The 13522-nt window shown below is 39.5% G+C and overlaps 1 protein-coding gene across 5 annotated transcripts in view; it reads left to right on the top strand.

Moving 5' to 3' along the window:
• Window positions 1–13522, top strand: part of LOC143725724 (solute carrier family 41 member 1) — a 30356-nt gene that overhangs the window by 14470 nt on the left and 2364 nt on the right. For all 5 annotated transcript variants that reach the window (XM_077218358.1, XM_077218356.1, XM_077218357.1 and 2 more), the window contains 8 exons: window positions 1334–1441; window positions 1572–1643; window positions 1912–2056; window positions 5937–6083; window positions 6775–6919; window positions 8371–8450; window positions 9429–9563; window positions 10215–10363. In XM_077218358.1, the coding sequence (XP_077074473.1) occupies window positions 1334–1441; window positions 1572–1643; window positions 1912–2056; window positions 5937–6083; window positions 6775–6919; window positions 8371–8450; window positions 9429–9563; window positions 10215–10363 (981 nt within the window). The remainder of the gene's footprint in view (window positions 1–1333; window positions 1442–1571; window positions 1644–1911; window positions 2057–5936; window positions 6084–6774; window positions 6920–8370; window positions 8451–9428; window positions 9564–10214; window positions 10364–13522) is intronic.

The following is a 13522-nucleotide window of genomic DNA, read 5'->3' as shown; positions in this document are numbered from 1 at the left end:
TACGGTTATTTTTAACTGCATGATGGCTTGTGAAGAGAGGAGCGCTCAACTTGTATACTGACACGTACTAAATATAAACGCACACACAGCACAAGAAGCCATTCATGTTCAGTGAGTCACTTCGACTCTTTTTTGTCAGCATGCCCATTATGAGATGATATTTATAATTTAGCTGATGACTGGTTTGTGTTTTGACTGTAAGAATCAGAATAAAGAGTTGAAACTGACACATAGTTGGATTAATCTGAAAGTATTAAGACGTCACACAGTTTAAAAATATTGACTGATGCTCACATTAGCAGTGATATATGGGAAAGCCAATGCACTATTCTGTGTAAAGTATCTGTTTAGCTAAAATTCTTGAAAAGTTCAGTACCTCAGGGCATTGCTTCAGTTCCCAGCATGCAGTGTGACTTAAATGGATAATGAGAATTATTATTTTACTGTGTAGCCTACCTTTTTATTTCTGCACCAGTGTTGTTGTATTTGTTGCCTCTTTGAATTATGTAGTGATAATTGAAAGCGATTTAAATTTTAAATGCATTTTCATTTTCAAAATGCGTGAATTTTCTAGTTTCATAAGATTTTATTTTTATTTATTTATTTATTTGTTTATTTTTTGCATATTGAAACATATTTTTGCATTGTGTTGCTATTTTTTTGTATTTAGCATATCCCTCCCCCTAGTCTCTTGTTAATCCTGTAATAATCATGCCTAGACACATTCATTTATTATTTTTTAAATTAATTTTAAAATCTGAATTAACTACATTAATCTTAATAAATACTTAAATAATTTATAAATATATTTTAAAAATAATTTTGATTTTCTTTTGAAATACTTAATACCTAATACTAAAACTTATTCTTTTTTAGATATTACCCAGAGATTACTTGAAAATTTTAATGAGATTTACACTTAAAAAGATTTTTATTTCTGGATACAGGAAATTATTTAACAACTATATTGATATATTATAAATATTATATTTTACTAACAGTTTTTATGAAATACTTTAAAATTCAGAATTATTTTGAGACTTTTTTAAATATGACCCAGATATTACTTGGCCGTTTTGAGATTCACACTTGTTTTATTTATTTGTTTATTTATTTGTAAATCCTGAATGTGTTTGTGCCAAACACTGTGCTTTCTAAAATACCAGGAAAATCTATTTTTGTTGTCTACTTGTTTTTGTGCCTACTTACACATTTCTCTTTTCATTTCATAAATACTGTTTTAATGGTTCCTGGTCAACCTTGATATCATGGAGAACAGTATGTATTCAGTTTCAGACTGTTTGTGTAAATCTGCTCTGTGTGTGTGTTTCAGCATTGGGATGTGTTTAAGGTGATCACAGAGGTGTTCATCCTGGTACCTGCTCTGGTCGGGCTCAAGGGAAACCTGGAGATGACTCTAGCATCTCGTCTCTCTACTGCTGTATGTAAAAATATTAATAATCTATCTCAAGCTGTAACCTTAGGGTTTAATGACCCTGAGTGTGTTATTACATCAAAACACTTGAAGCGGTTATGTTCTTCACTGTGGTTTTGTTTCCCATCTTCCTCAGGCTAACACTGGACAGATGGACGACCCCAAACAGCAGTGGTTGATGGTGACCTGTAATCTTGCTCTTATTCAGGTGGGTGAATCAGAATATCCTGGAATACACTGGAAACTGCCTTTAGTACCAGTCAGAGATAAATTAGACATTACAAACATGAATTAACAGAACAAACTTTCATTAAACATTAAATAAATAAGAATATGAACAATTAATCTGAGACTTCATTCTGGAGGAGTCCTCAGTCTTGAATACCAATGAGAACTCATTATAAAATGAATTTTTAATCTCTGTTTAATTATGAATGAAGGCATATGATCTGTGATTATGTGCATGTCTTCCTCAGGTTCAGGCCACTGTGGTGGGCTTCCTGGCAGCTCTGGCGGCCGTAGGGCTTGGTGCTCTGTCCAGAGGGGGTGTAGAGCTGGACCAGGCAGCTGTCCTGTGTGCTAGCAGTGTTACCACCGCATTCATGGCCGCGCTGTCCTTAGGTACACCACTTCAAGATGACATGAAATCAATTTACTTTTCTTTATAAATATCTATGGTCTTATTATTTATTATAAGAAAAAAAAAACCTGACTTTCATAATAAAGAAGTTAAAATGTAAAGAAATTTCTGTGCCTCTAAAACCATTTTTAAAAACAAGAAGAATGCATAGGTAGGAAAAAACGTACATATAATAAATAAAATTACTTCACAATACAATGGATAAAATAAAATTGCAATATTTCTATAAACAAAAATGTGTTCAGTAAAGACTCTAACACTGTTATGAAAAATTCAATTTAAAATAAATTCTGTTCTTTTGAACTTTCTATCAATATCGATATTTATTGAAGAATCCTGAGTTTTTTTCCACAAAAATATAAAGCAGTTTTCAACATTGAGAATAATATGAAATATTTGCTTAGTGGCAAATCAGCATATTAGAATGGTTTCTGAAGGATCACACTAAAGACTGCAGTAATGATGCTGAAAATTCAGCTTTGACAACACAGGAAAAAATTATATATTTTACAATACATTTAAATAGAAAACGGTTCATTTAAATTGCAATAATATTTCATGATATGACTGTTGAACTGTATTTTTGATCAAATGCAGCCTTGGTGAGCATAAAAGACAACAACATAAAAACAATTGACCCCAAACTTGGCAATGGCAAGGAAATGCCATGGGTCTGTGGAATTTGCATAGCACAACTCCGGCCCACTGCATGGATATAAAAGGAGGGACGCTGGCAATCTCACATTATGTTTTTTTGCTTCGAGCCAGGAGCTTCTCATTTAGAGGATCCTGGGGTATATAGCGTCCGCAGCGGCTGCCACACCGCTCGGACTGCTTAATTTGAGACCGCTTCAGCACTGGCTTCGTGATCGAGTCCCAAGATGGGCATGGCAATCAGGCATTTTCTGAGTACCAGTGACTCGGGGGTGCCGTCAGACCTTCACCCCGTGGTCGAACCTCTCCTTTCTATGGGCCGGAGTACCCTTAGAACAAGTTTCCAGGCGTGTTGTTGTCTCAACAGATGCCTCCACCAAGGACTGGGGTGCCATGTGCAATGGACAGGACCCTTGGCATGTCAATTGCCTCGAGTTGCTGGCAGTACGTTTTGCTCTGCACCGCTTTCGGGCGTTGCTCATCCGTTTAGACAAGACGGCGACAGTAGCGTACATCAACCAACAAGGTGGTCTACGCTTCCGCCATCTGTTGCAACTCGCCCGCCATCTCCTCCTATGGAGTCAGAAGCATCTGAGGTCGTTTCGAGCCATTCACATCCCGGGAGAGTGGAACCGTGCAGCCGACGACTGTTTCAGCCACTTCCTGGGGAATGGAGACTCCATCCTCAGTCGGTTCAGCTAATTTGGGAACACTTCGGCGACGCCCAGGTAAATCTGTTTGCCTCCCAAGACTCTTCACACTGCCGCTTGTTTTATTCCTTGACCGAGGGGACCCTCGGCACGAATGCTGTCGCGCACAGCTGGCCGTGGGGCCTCCTCAAGTATGCGTTTCCTCCAGTGAGCCTTCTTGCACAGGTCCTGTGCAAGATCAGGGAGGACGAGGAGCAGGTACCTTTGGTTGCGCCTCATTGGCCCACCCGGACTTGGTTCTCCAAACTGGTGGACCTTGCGACAGCCCCTCTCTTGCCAATTCCTCTGAGGAAGGACCTCCTTTCTCAGAGACGGGGCACCCTCTGGGGTACCACCTCCGGTGGTGGCTACCATCACTTCAGCTAGAGCCCTGTCCACAAGACACGCCTATGCTCTGAAGTGGAACCTCTTCGTCACCTGGTGTTCTTCTTGCCGAGAAGACCCCAGAAAATGCCCGATCGGGTCAGTGCTCTCCTTCCTCAAAGAAGGGTTGGAACGAATGCTGTCTCCTTCCCCCCTGAAGGTTTACGTGACTGTGATCTCTGTGCACCACAACCTTGTGAAGTCGAAAACAGTAGGTCAGCAGGACCTGGTCATCAGGTTCCTGAGGGGGGCGAGGAAACTAAATCCTCCTCGCTCTCCTCTCATACCCTCTTGGGACCTCGCAGTGGTCTTATCCGCCCTGCAGAGAGCTCCCTTCGAGCCATTGCGATCAGTGGAGCTTCAGCTCCTGTCTATGAAGACAGGACGCACCTGGTCGCTTTGGCCTCCATCAAAAGGGTAGGGGACCTGCAGGCATTTTCGGTTCACGAAGCGTCCCTGGAATTCGGGGTGATCCTGATCCTGAGACCCTGGCCTGGGTACGTGCCCAAGGTTCCCACCACTCCTTTCAGGGATCAGGTGATGAACATGCAAGCGCTGCCCTCGGAGGAGTAGTATGCACCCTCCTTGCTTACTTAGACAGAAGTCTTACCTCAGACCAGCTCTTTGTCTGTTATGGTGGGAAACTGAAGGGAAAGGCTCTCTCCAAGCAAAGGTTGTCCCAATGGATAGTGGACGTCATTGTCTTGGCTTACCAGACGCATGGTCAACCATGCCCCTTTGGTGTGAAGGCTCACTCCACCCGGAGTGTGGCTTCCTCTTGGGCTCTAGCGCATGGCCTCACTAACAGAGATCTGCAGTGCTGCAGGGTGGGCGACACCCAACACATTCGCGAGATTCTATAATCTCCAGGTAGAGCCAGTGTCCTCTCATGTACTCGTTTCCACTAGCCAGTAAGTAGGACCTGCTTGGTGTCCTCGCTTGCTGCACCATTCCACTCCATGGACTAGATACATACATTATTTAATTCAGATGAGTTTTTCTTAGACCCTGAGTTCCTCCTGCACTGTTGATGCCGTCACCTGAGTGCATGCCCAGTTGGTCAGCCCTCGTGATTGGCTAGGTGCTGTGGAAATACACATACCCCCACATGTGTATTTCCACGGTAAGTGTCCTCCGAGCACGTGTCTTTCCCTTGCCTCGAGGTTGGAACATTCCACCCTGCGAGCTGGATACCTCTGAGTTTCCATATGCATCCCACACTCGGGTCATATGTGTATTCTAAGTCCTCCCTACGGGTAGGCGCTGTGTTACTTATTCCTCCTGGGATATGCCACCCAGTGTACCTTGGTATTCTTGCGTTAAGCCTAGCCCTTCGTCCGTGCTATTCTCACGACAGGGAGCTCAGTCTTGCGCAGGGCACTGGAAGACAGTCCCTGTGGTGGGATTAAAATGGGACCCCCATTTCGTCAGTCACTGACGTAACTCGGAGTGACTGAACAAAGGGGAATGTCTCAGTTCCCTCCTCAGGGAACGAGGGTTACATAACCGACACGTTTCCTTTCGTTCAGTTACGTCCCTCTGCCACAACCGCTGTACCCCTGGAACGGCCTGGAGTTCAGTCTCGGATCTTCAGCAGGAAAACATAATGCGAGATTGCCAGCGTCCCTCTTTTTATACCCACGCAGTGGGGCGGAGTTGCGCTATGCAAATTCCGCAGACCCATGGCATTTCCTTGCCATTGGCTTGTTTTGTAGAACTGGAAGGTGATAGGCTTCTAAGCGCAACCCCCATTTCGTGAGTCACTGACATAATGTCTCCGTTCCCTCCTCAGGCACCGAGGGTTACATTCGTAACCGAGACGTTTTGCTTATTGTTGGTTCATTTTATTTAATTCATTAACTAAATTTATCTAATGAACCTTATTGTAAAGTGTTACCAAATATATATAGTATAAAAATAATTATGTCTCTGGAAAGTCCCCATAAAACATGGACAACATGTGTGTGTATAGAGTTGAATAATTTTGTTACTATTTTAATGTCTTGAGGTTTCATGTTGTTTTCACCTTTCTGAATGATGCAACATAATCTTTTTCTCTTTTTTCTTTGAATCTTTCATTTAACATTACCACTGAAATGCAGTATTTGACTCGGCTGCTTTCTTCTATGTCCAGGTCTGGTGATGATTGGTGTGGTCATTGGCTCCAGGAAGGTGGGCATCAACCCTGATAATGTGGCCACCCCAATAGCAGCCAGTCTGGGAGATCTCATCACTCTTTCTCTATTGGCTGGAGTCAGCACCACATTGTTCCAGTACAGAGGTATGGGGCCATCTAGTAATTCAGTCATTGATACTGTTTACGTAACCTAATAACTGCTAGTTTTATAGCCTAGAATATTTATTTTATGCATTACAGCGCATATCGTTACAAAACTGCCTAATATTTAATAGACTATTGTTAATTATTAACAATCGTTAGATAATAGCATTGTGGAAAAATTTTACGAATTTAATCTTAAATTACATAAATCATTTGGTTTTATAAATAAATTAACTAATCTAAACAAAAATAAATTAATTTAAAATATCCACAAACTGATCAATATATATTGATTAAATCAGTTACAAATATCACATATTTTTATAGTTTTATATTTGAGCCTCTAAATACTAAATGATTGTGAGCTGTTTAAAGTGTACCTGAAGAGGGCAGTAGAAATTCACAAAAAAATATTACTTAAACATTTTTTTTTAGCTTTGCTAAACCATTTGGTTCCCATGATTAAAGATTAATAGTGGGAATCTCCTCCCCTTGGGAAAATCATCTCTTTGTTTTGTTTAGAGACATTAGAGATCTACAGAATGTGGTTCTGATGTCGTTTTATTCTCTAGAGCCTTTAAAATCGGCATGTACTTAAATCATATAGCACATTATCTGAAAATATGCATTTATAAGACCAGCATGTACTGTATCATCAGGGTAATCTAAACATTTTTGTGTGTGTGTCCAGATGTGTGGTATTTGTCCCCGTTGGTGTGTGTCTTCTTCCTGCTGCTCATTCCTCTCTGGGTGCTTATCGCTATACGGAGTCCACAGATTAAAGAGGTTCTGAAGTCCGGCTGGCAGCCTGTTATAGTAGCCATGTCCATCAGCAGGTACAACTGTGCATGCAGAGATACACTCTTCAAACAATGTGTCAGAATAGAGTGGTGCAGGTGACATCAGAAGCTGGAATACTAATTCACAACTGGTTCCTTCGGGATTTTCCAATGGGGTTTTATGATTTACGTGTAAAATAAAGTAATTATAACTTGACTATACTTTGACGTTTTGTCTTACAAAGTAAATTACACACACCCATAGCGAAAATGTGAACTTTGAAGAAGTTAATTTTTGAAAACATACTTTTTTTTTTATAAGTAACTAGATACGACAGCTTGGGGTGTGAGTGTTTGCAGTGTACATTGTAGAACAAAACGTTGTAGAACAAAACAAGTATCGTCAAGTTATGTTTACCATAGGCTTTTTTTTTACTCATATATTGAAAACCCCGAAAATCTCGAAGGAACCAGTGGCGAATTAGGCTTCCGGGTTCTGATGTCATACCTGCAGCACTCTTTAGATATAACAAAATTAAATGTATTCTTATATATTTAATAATGTATTCAATGCAGAAAAACAATTGTGCCTGTAATATAGGACACATGAGTTGCGTCCCAAATGATACACTATACACTAAGCACTTATACACTATTTTAAGTGCACCTTTTCTTTTTGGAACTATTCTATTTCGTACTATTTATACTTAAAAACATCATAGAATAGTGCATAAGTACGCGAATTGAGACACACCTATGGTAAAAAAAATCGATGTACATTTTTCTTATTATGCTCTACTCTAGATGGTTTTATTAGTTAGAAATTGCTCTGTTTAGAGTGCAAAATTAATCATAAATGATAGGTAAACTAATTAGTTTGCATGAACGTATGGGAACCCTGTTGATTAGATCTGACATAATTTTGACTTAATTTTTTTTTGTATTTCTTAGAATCCACTGAAAAAAAAACAATAAATTTGTCTGATTCCCTCAGTCATTTTATTTGACAATAAATTTGTTTCTCTTCTAAAATATTGATTAATGTAATTCTCTAAAACGTGTAATCTACTAACAGCACTTGATTATGATTAAAATGATAATTGCTGTTGACATTACTGAAAGTAGCATATTAGTAAGCTAATATGTTCTATTCTTAGCTAATAGATTGTTAGCTGGGAAGCTATCTAGTATAATATTATTCAGTAATATGACACAGTAATATTATATTAAGTTGAATACATTTGAAATTAATAAAATAACTTTGAGGCTATTTAATTGGACCACTTAAAAATAACTTAATTTCATGAAGTTATGTGAGCAAATTGTCTTTCTTGACCAAGAATTATATAAAATAAAATAAAAAGAAGTTGAAATGATTCTTGTTTTTTTTCCATGATTAAACCATGTAAATTCAACATACTTTTCTTAGGATGTGTAACTAATGAAGGAATTATTATTTGTGGGTCAACTAATCCATTTAAAATTTATTAAACTCTTCCCAACTTAAGTTTCGGAGGCCTTATTCTTGATAAGACTGTGAGCGATCCCAACTTTGAGGGCATGGCGGTCTTCACACCAGTCATAAACGGTGAGTAAATGTCAAACACAAACCACACTTTGAGCAAAGACGCCTTTCACATACTCAGATACATTCTCAATGTACAGCAGTTATAGTACAAAGTAACAATAAACCTGAAAAACAAGTTTAGAAACTTAATTTAAGGCCCAATTCCCTCCTCAACTCCTCATTACAGTAAAATTGATCACCTATCTCTCAGTGTTTGGAACTCAACTCGTGGATTCAGGGAGGCGATCGGCCTCTGCTGCCAAAATAAAACCTTCTCATTCCAAATCGTCGCAATAAATCAGAGCACTGGCTCTTCGCTTGCGACGTTTTATCGTACATGAAAGAAGTCAAGCATTTTGACGGGAGTGTAACTAATAGACTTAAAAACCCCAGCCGAGGCAGAGTTTGTTTGGTTTTACGTAATATATTACGTGTGGTGATTTGTCAACTTCAGCAATCTGGTTTAGATTTCCCCTAGCTGGTTCTGTTCCTACTCAGCTGCACATGTGCTCTACCAATGTCCCGTCCCTCTCGAACCATGACTCAATACTATATTGGCAGAAACTACACGCATCCCAATGAGAATAGAGCATGTTGTGGTTGTAAAAGCGGCCTAATCCAGTAGTAGCTGTGATTCCTCAGCCGACAACTTTTCTGATATCTTCCCTAGTTATTTATCTGAATCTGGTTCCCTATTTTTCCAGCTCAGTCCTGAAACAAACTACTCTTAATGAGGAACAAAAGCTGGCATAGGATTCATGATGACTAATTAGATACCTCAAGCAATACCCCTCGAGCTAAAATGTGGAAAAGCTGTTAATTGTACACACAATACTCTGAAATATGCTGAAAATGTATCATTTGACAGATATCAGTGTGCATACGTCCATAGACGCATGCTGCGTTCTAACATTTGCATCTGAAATGAGGGGAATATGAGAATTCTAATGGTGTAATGGTTGGAAAGCTCTCACATTCTTTCCTTTTTGAACTTTTCAGGGGTAGGGGGGAATCTGGTGGCCATCCAGGCCAGTCGGATCTCCACCTACCTTCATTTCTTGAGCATACCTGGAGTCCTGCCCTATAAGATGAGACAGCACTGGCCCAACCCCTGTGTCACATTCTTCTCCTCAGGTGAGGTCACTTTGAAACTATTTGTGCTCCTGGGATAAATTCACTCCTTTAGATCTTTAAGATAAACTCGGTAATTAGTAGAGTTTGCTAAGTCAAGCTTCGTACTTCAGGTTCGGCATTTGAACAAAACTTGAACCCTGATATTTACTCTTTACACGCATAAATCATCTGCACCATTGTGTTGCAGTTATGAATGGTATCTCAAACCCTGCTGTTTGTTGAGGAGGGATGTTCTATTCATTTTCTTAAGTGGTTACACAGTGATTTTACAACAACAATCCCAAAGACTTACATTGAGGGAGAGGCCCGAGCCATATTTAGAGACCAGACCAGGGGCCGGATTCACAAAAAGTTTCTTAAAGCTGGGTGCACACTGTATGAGTTATAATAGTCCTTTATGACTTTTGCTTTCAGACTGTCAGAAATCGCTTACTGCACCTTTAAGTTAGAAATAAAAAAGAAAATAGCAGTTATAAAGAGTTTTATTCTTATGAATGTTTCGTAAATCCATCCCCAGAATATCACTTGGAAATGGGCTTTTTAGTTGGTACCACCCATAACCCCTTTGACAAATGTAAAAGTCTAGTTTTGATTAATGTCGATCTCGATCATTTTGAAATAATTGAAATTGCTCATGCCATTTCTCCTCAGGAGTGAACTCAAAGTCAGCGCGGGTGCTGTTCCTCCTGGTGGTTCCAGGTCATCTCTTGTTTCTTTTCGCCATCAATATGCTTCAAGGAGGTCACACTGCCATCACACCAGCATTCACCTGCTGCTACCTGAGTGCTGCTCTGCTTCAGGTGAGCCGTAGTCTACATACTTTAGAAAGCGTTTCATTTCTGCTCCGCCAGTGCTGGCAAAAATAATTACAATAAAAAATATAGCTGCAAGCAGCCATTACAGGGGCCAAGCGCAAGAAGCGGCAACAGATGCCATCATGGGTGGGAGTGGCAGACCAACTGCAGCAAGGAGCAATTAAAGACATTTTAAGAGAATTTTGGGAAAATGGCTGAAAAATCATATATAAAGTAACTTATAAGATGATTTAATGGTTTATCATTTTCAACAAATAGGTGGGGCGCAGTTACGAAATTGATGTGATGTGGTCAGAGTGAGGTGACAAAGACACATACAAAGTTTGGTTTCAAAATGTCAAGGCATTGCAGAGATAAAGTCTGAATAGTCATTTTGGCAGCATGCCTTAACTTTGATGCTGCGGTATACGAAAACGGTTTCGTCTATCAACACAAAATCCACAACTTTTAGTCGGCACGGTCTGGAGAAGATACGATTCGATTTTGGTGAAAATCGGACAAACGGTCTAGGAGGAGATCGAAAAAGTAGGTATTTAATGAAAATCAAGATGGCGGACAGGAAGTTTGGCTGACTTTGGCAAAATTGGTATCGTTGTTTTCAGCATAACCCAAGGAATCAATTAAGACCAGAGTCATTACAATAGGCAAATTCATTAAAAAGTTATTAGTGTGTGCCAAATTTGGTGAAAATATCTCAATTCAGTTATTGATATTTATATGAAAAAAACACGTAGAAAATGACTGACACGTGACTTTGATTGAATTTTATTACCCCTTACTATCAATATTTTGGCATTTTGGCAATTTCATAAAGTTAACAAGCTATGATTCCAAACTTCTGACGGTGGTATCGTCTCGATTGGACTAACGGTTTCGAAGATATAGCCAAATGTTTTTTTCGCACTAAATCACAACGCTACACAAACCGTAAGACGAAACCCAGCATGTTTGGTATCGTTGGACTCTGCAACGATTCAGGAACTCAAAAAGACGACTCCCGTGAAAATAAGTCGACCAAACCCAAAGTTATAAGCATTTGAAAAAATAAATTCACCACTAGGTGGCGCTGTTTCAAAACTTCTCAGGCTCCTTCAGGGTATCGCACTGATGACCCATACCGAGTTTCGTAACAATTCGTTCATGCGTTCAGAAAGTACAGCATTTTAGCACATAATTCAAAATGGCCGACAGACAAAATGGCCGATATGGGAAAATTGGATATCAGTCGACTCGGCATGACGCCCTGAATCTAACAGAATTTTATGATTTTTGGACAAACTGTTCAGAAGTTATAAGCAAAAATAGGCATTTTTCATATCTCCGGACCAGTAGGTGGCGCTGCGCCGAAACGCAGCATGTTTCCTCAGGTTATGCTTGTGATGACACGTACCAAGTTTGGTCTGAATACGATTAACCGATGCGAAGATACAGCCTTACGACTGTTTTTGCAAGCGCTACATAAAATTAGTTTCGAGTGGTTGTCGAAAACGATTTAACGAATCAATTTGAATCTAATAACTTTTTGTCAGCACTGCCTGAAGATGATCTGGTTCAATTTTCGTGCAAATCGGACAAACCGTCTAGGACGAATTCGAAAAAGTAGCTTTTTCAGGAAGTTCAAGATGGCGGCCATATTTTTATGACGGAAAATGACGGCATAGGGTGCAATCTAGGGGTGGGGGAAAAAATCGATTCTTAGATGCATCGCGATACGGACGTGGACGATCCTGAATCGATTCACAAATGTCAAAAATCGATTTTCAAAAAAAAAAATTTATTTTTTATTTTTTTAGATATGTAGCCTATATATAATGACGTAATATTGACGGAACGCAAAAGACGGAACTCTGAAGCGCGGAAGTGCAGTGCCAAGACCGTCTGTCTGTGGCGTGTGCACATAACACAGACGCGATGGCTGAGCGCGAAATCCAAACACCCTCCTCGTTAAAAGCTGACGTGTGGAAATATTTTGGCTTCTATGAAGTTGAAGGGGGAAAGGAGCTGGACAAGAACCACACTAGTTGTAAGCTTTGTAGAATAAAACTAAAATATTTCGGCAACACGACAAATATGAGAAGCCATATGACACGTTTCCACCCAGAGGAGGAAAAACACTCGGCTGTACCAGAGCCGTTTCTCTCTATGGCTCTGGGCTGTACCGGTGTTCAGACGATTTCTGCTGCCTTGTCGAAAAATGCTACCCAAACGCGAATCGATCACAGATAATGTTGATTAATTCTCTATTGTTTCCATAATGGTGTAAATCTCACAAATACTATGACATCGTTATTTCATTTTAATCAGGGTAAGTGTATGGGGGGCATATTTTGATATTTTAAATGAACTAGCAATTATCACATTTGATATAACAAGTAAAAATGATATAATTATATGAAATAAAATTATAATACAATTCGAAGTTAAGAGTACAGTATAATGTACTGTTTTTATTTTTAAAACGGGTGTGAAAAGTAAAAATTATCATCAAATATTCATCTTTGACCTGTCAAAGTTTCCTACAAGTCTCCACAGCAAGGATGCATAGATTTATGGGCGTGGTAAGCAGAAGAAAAATGAGTCTGCACATGCGCATAACCAGTAAGTAGCACATCTCGATGGGTAGCATGAATCGTCAGAACACCTGTTGTTGTTATATTATTAATTTACTACAAGTATGCTCATGCTGCTAGTTCAAAGACAATTTATTTTCCTGTTGGTTCTTTGCAATTTTAATAAAATATATTGTACGTTAATTCTTTATGGGTCATTACTTTGTACTTTTAAAGCAAAGTATTTATATTCACACACACACACACACACACACACACACAAAGATTCAGATAATCGTTAATCGTTTTAGAATCGAATCGCAGGCCACTGAATCGTAATCGAATCGAATCGTGAGGTGCCTCGAGATTCCCACCCCTAGTGCAATCGAACCGTCATGAGCTCAGGAATCAGATGAAAAAATAATTTTGTTGATTGGCCTTACAGTTCAAAAGTTATTAGCAAAATAAAAGTGAAATTTTGGACAGGTGGTGGCGCTAGAGGGAATGACTTAGAAACACCAAAATTTGTGTATGTTGGGACTGTCCTCTATTAGAATCTCAAACCAAAACAACTTTCCCGCAATCGGTTCTATGG

This window comes from Siphateles boraxobius, unplaced genomic scaffold (assembly GCF_051911475.1).
Source record: "Siphateles boraxobius isolate OS27281-9 unplaced genomic scaffold, OSU_SipBor_1 77, whole genome shotgun sequence".
In the NCBI taxonomy this organism is placed as follows: Eukaryota; Metazoa; Chordata; class Actinopteri; order Cypriniformes; family Leuciscidae; genus Siphateles; species Siphateles boraxobius.
This window is presented reverse-complemented; position numbering and strand designations above follow the sequence as displayed.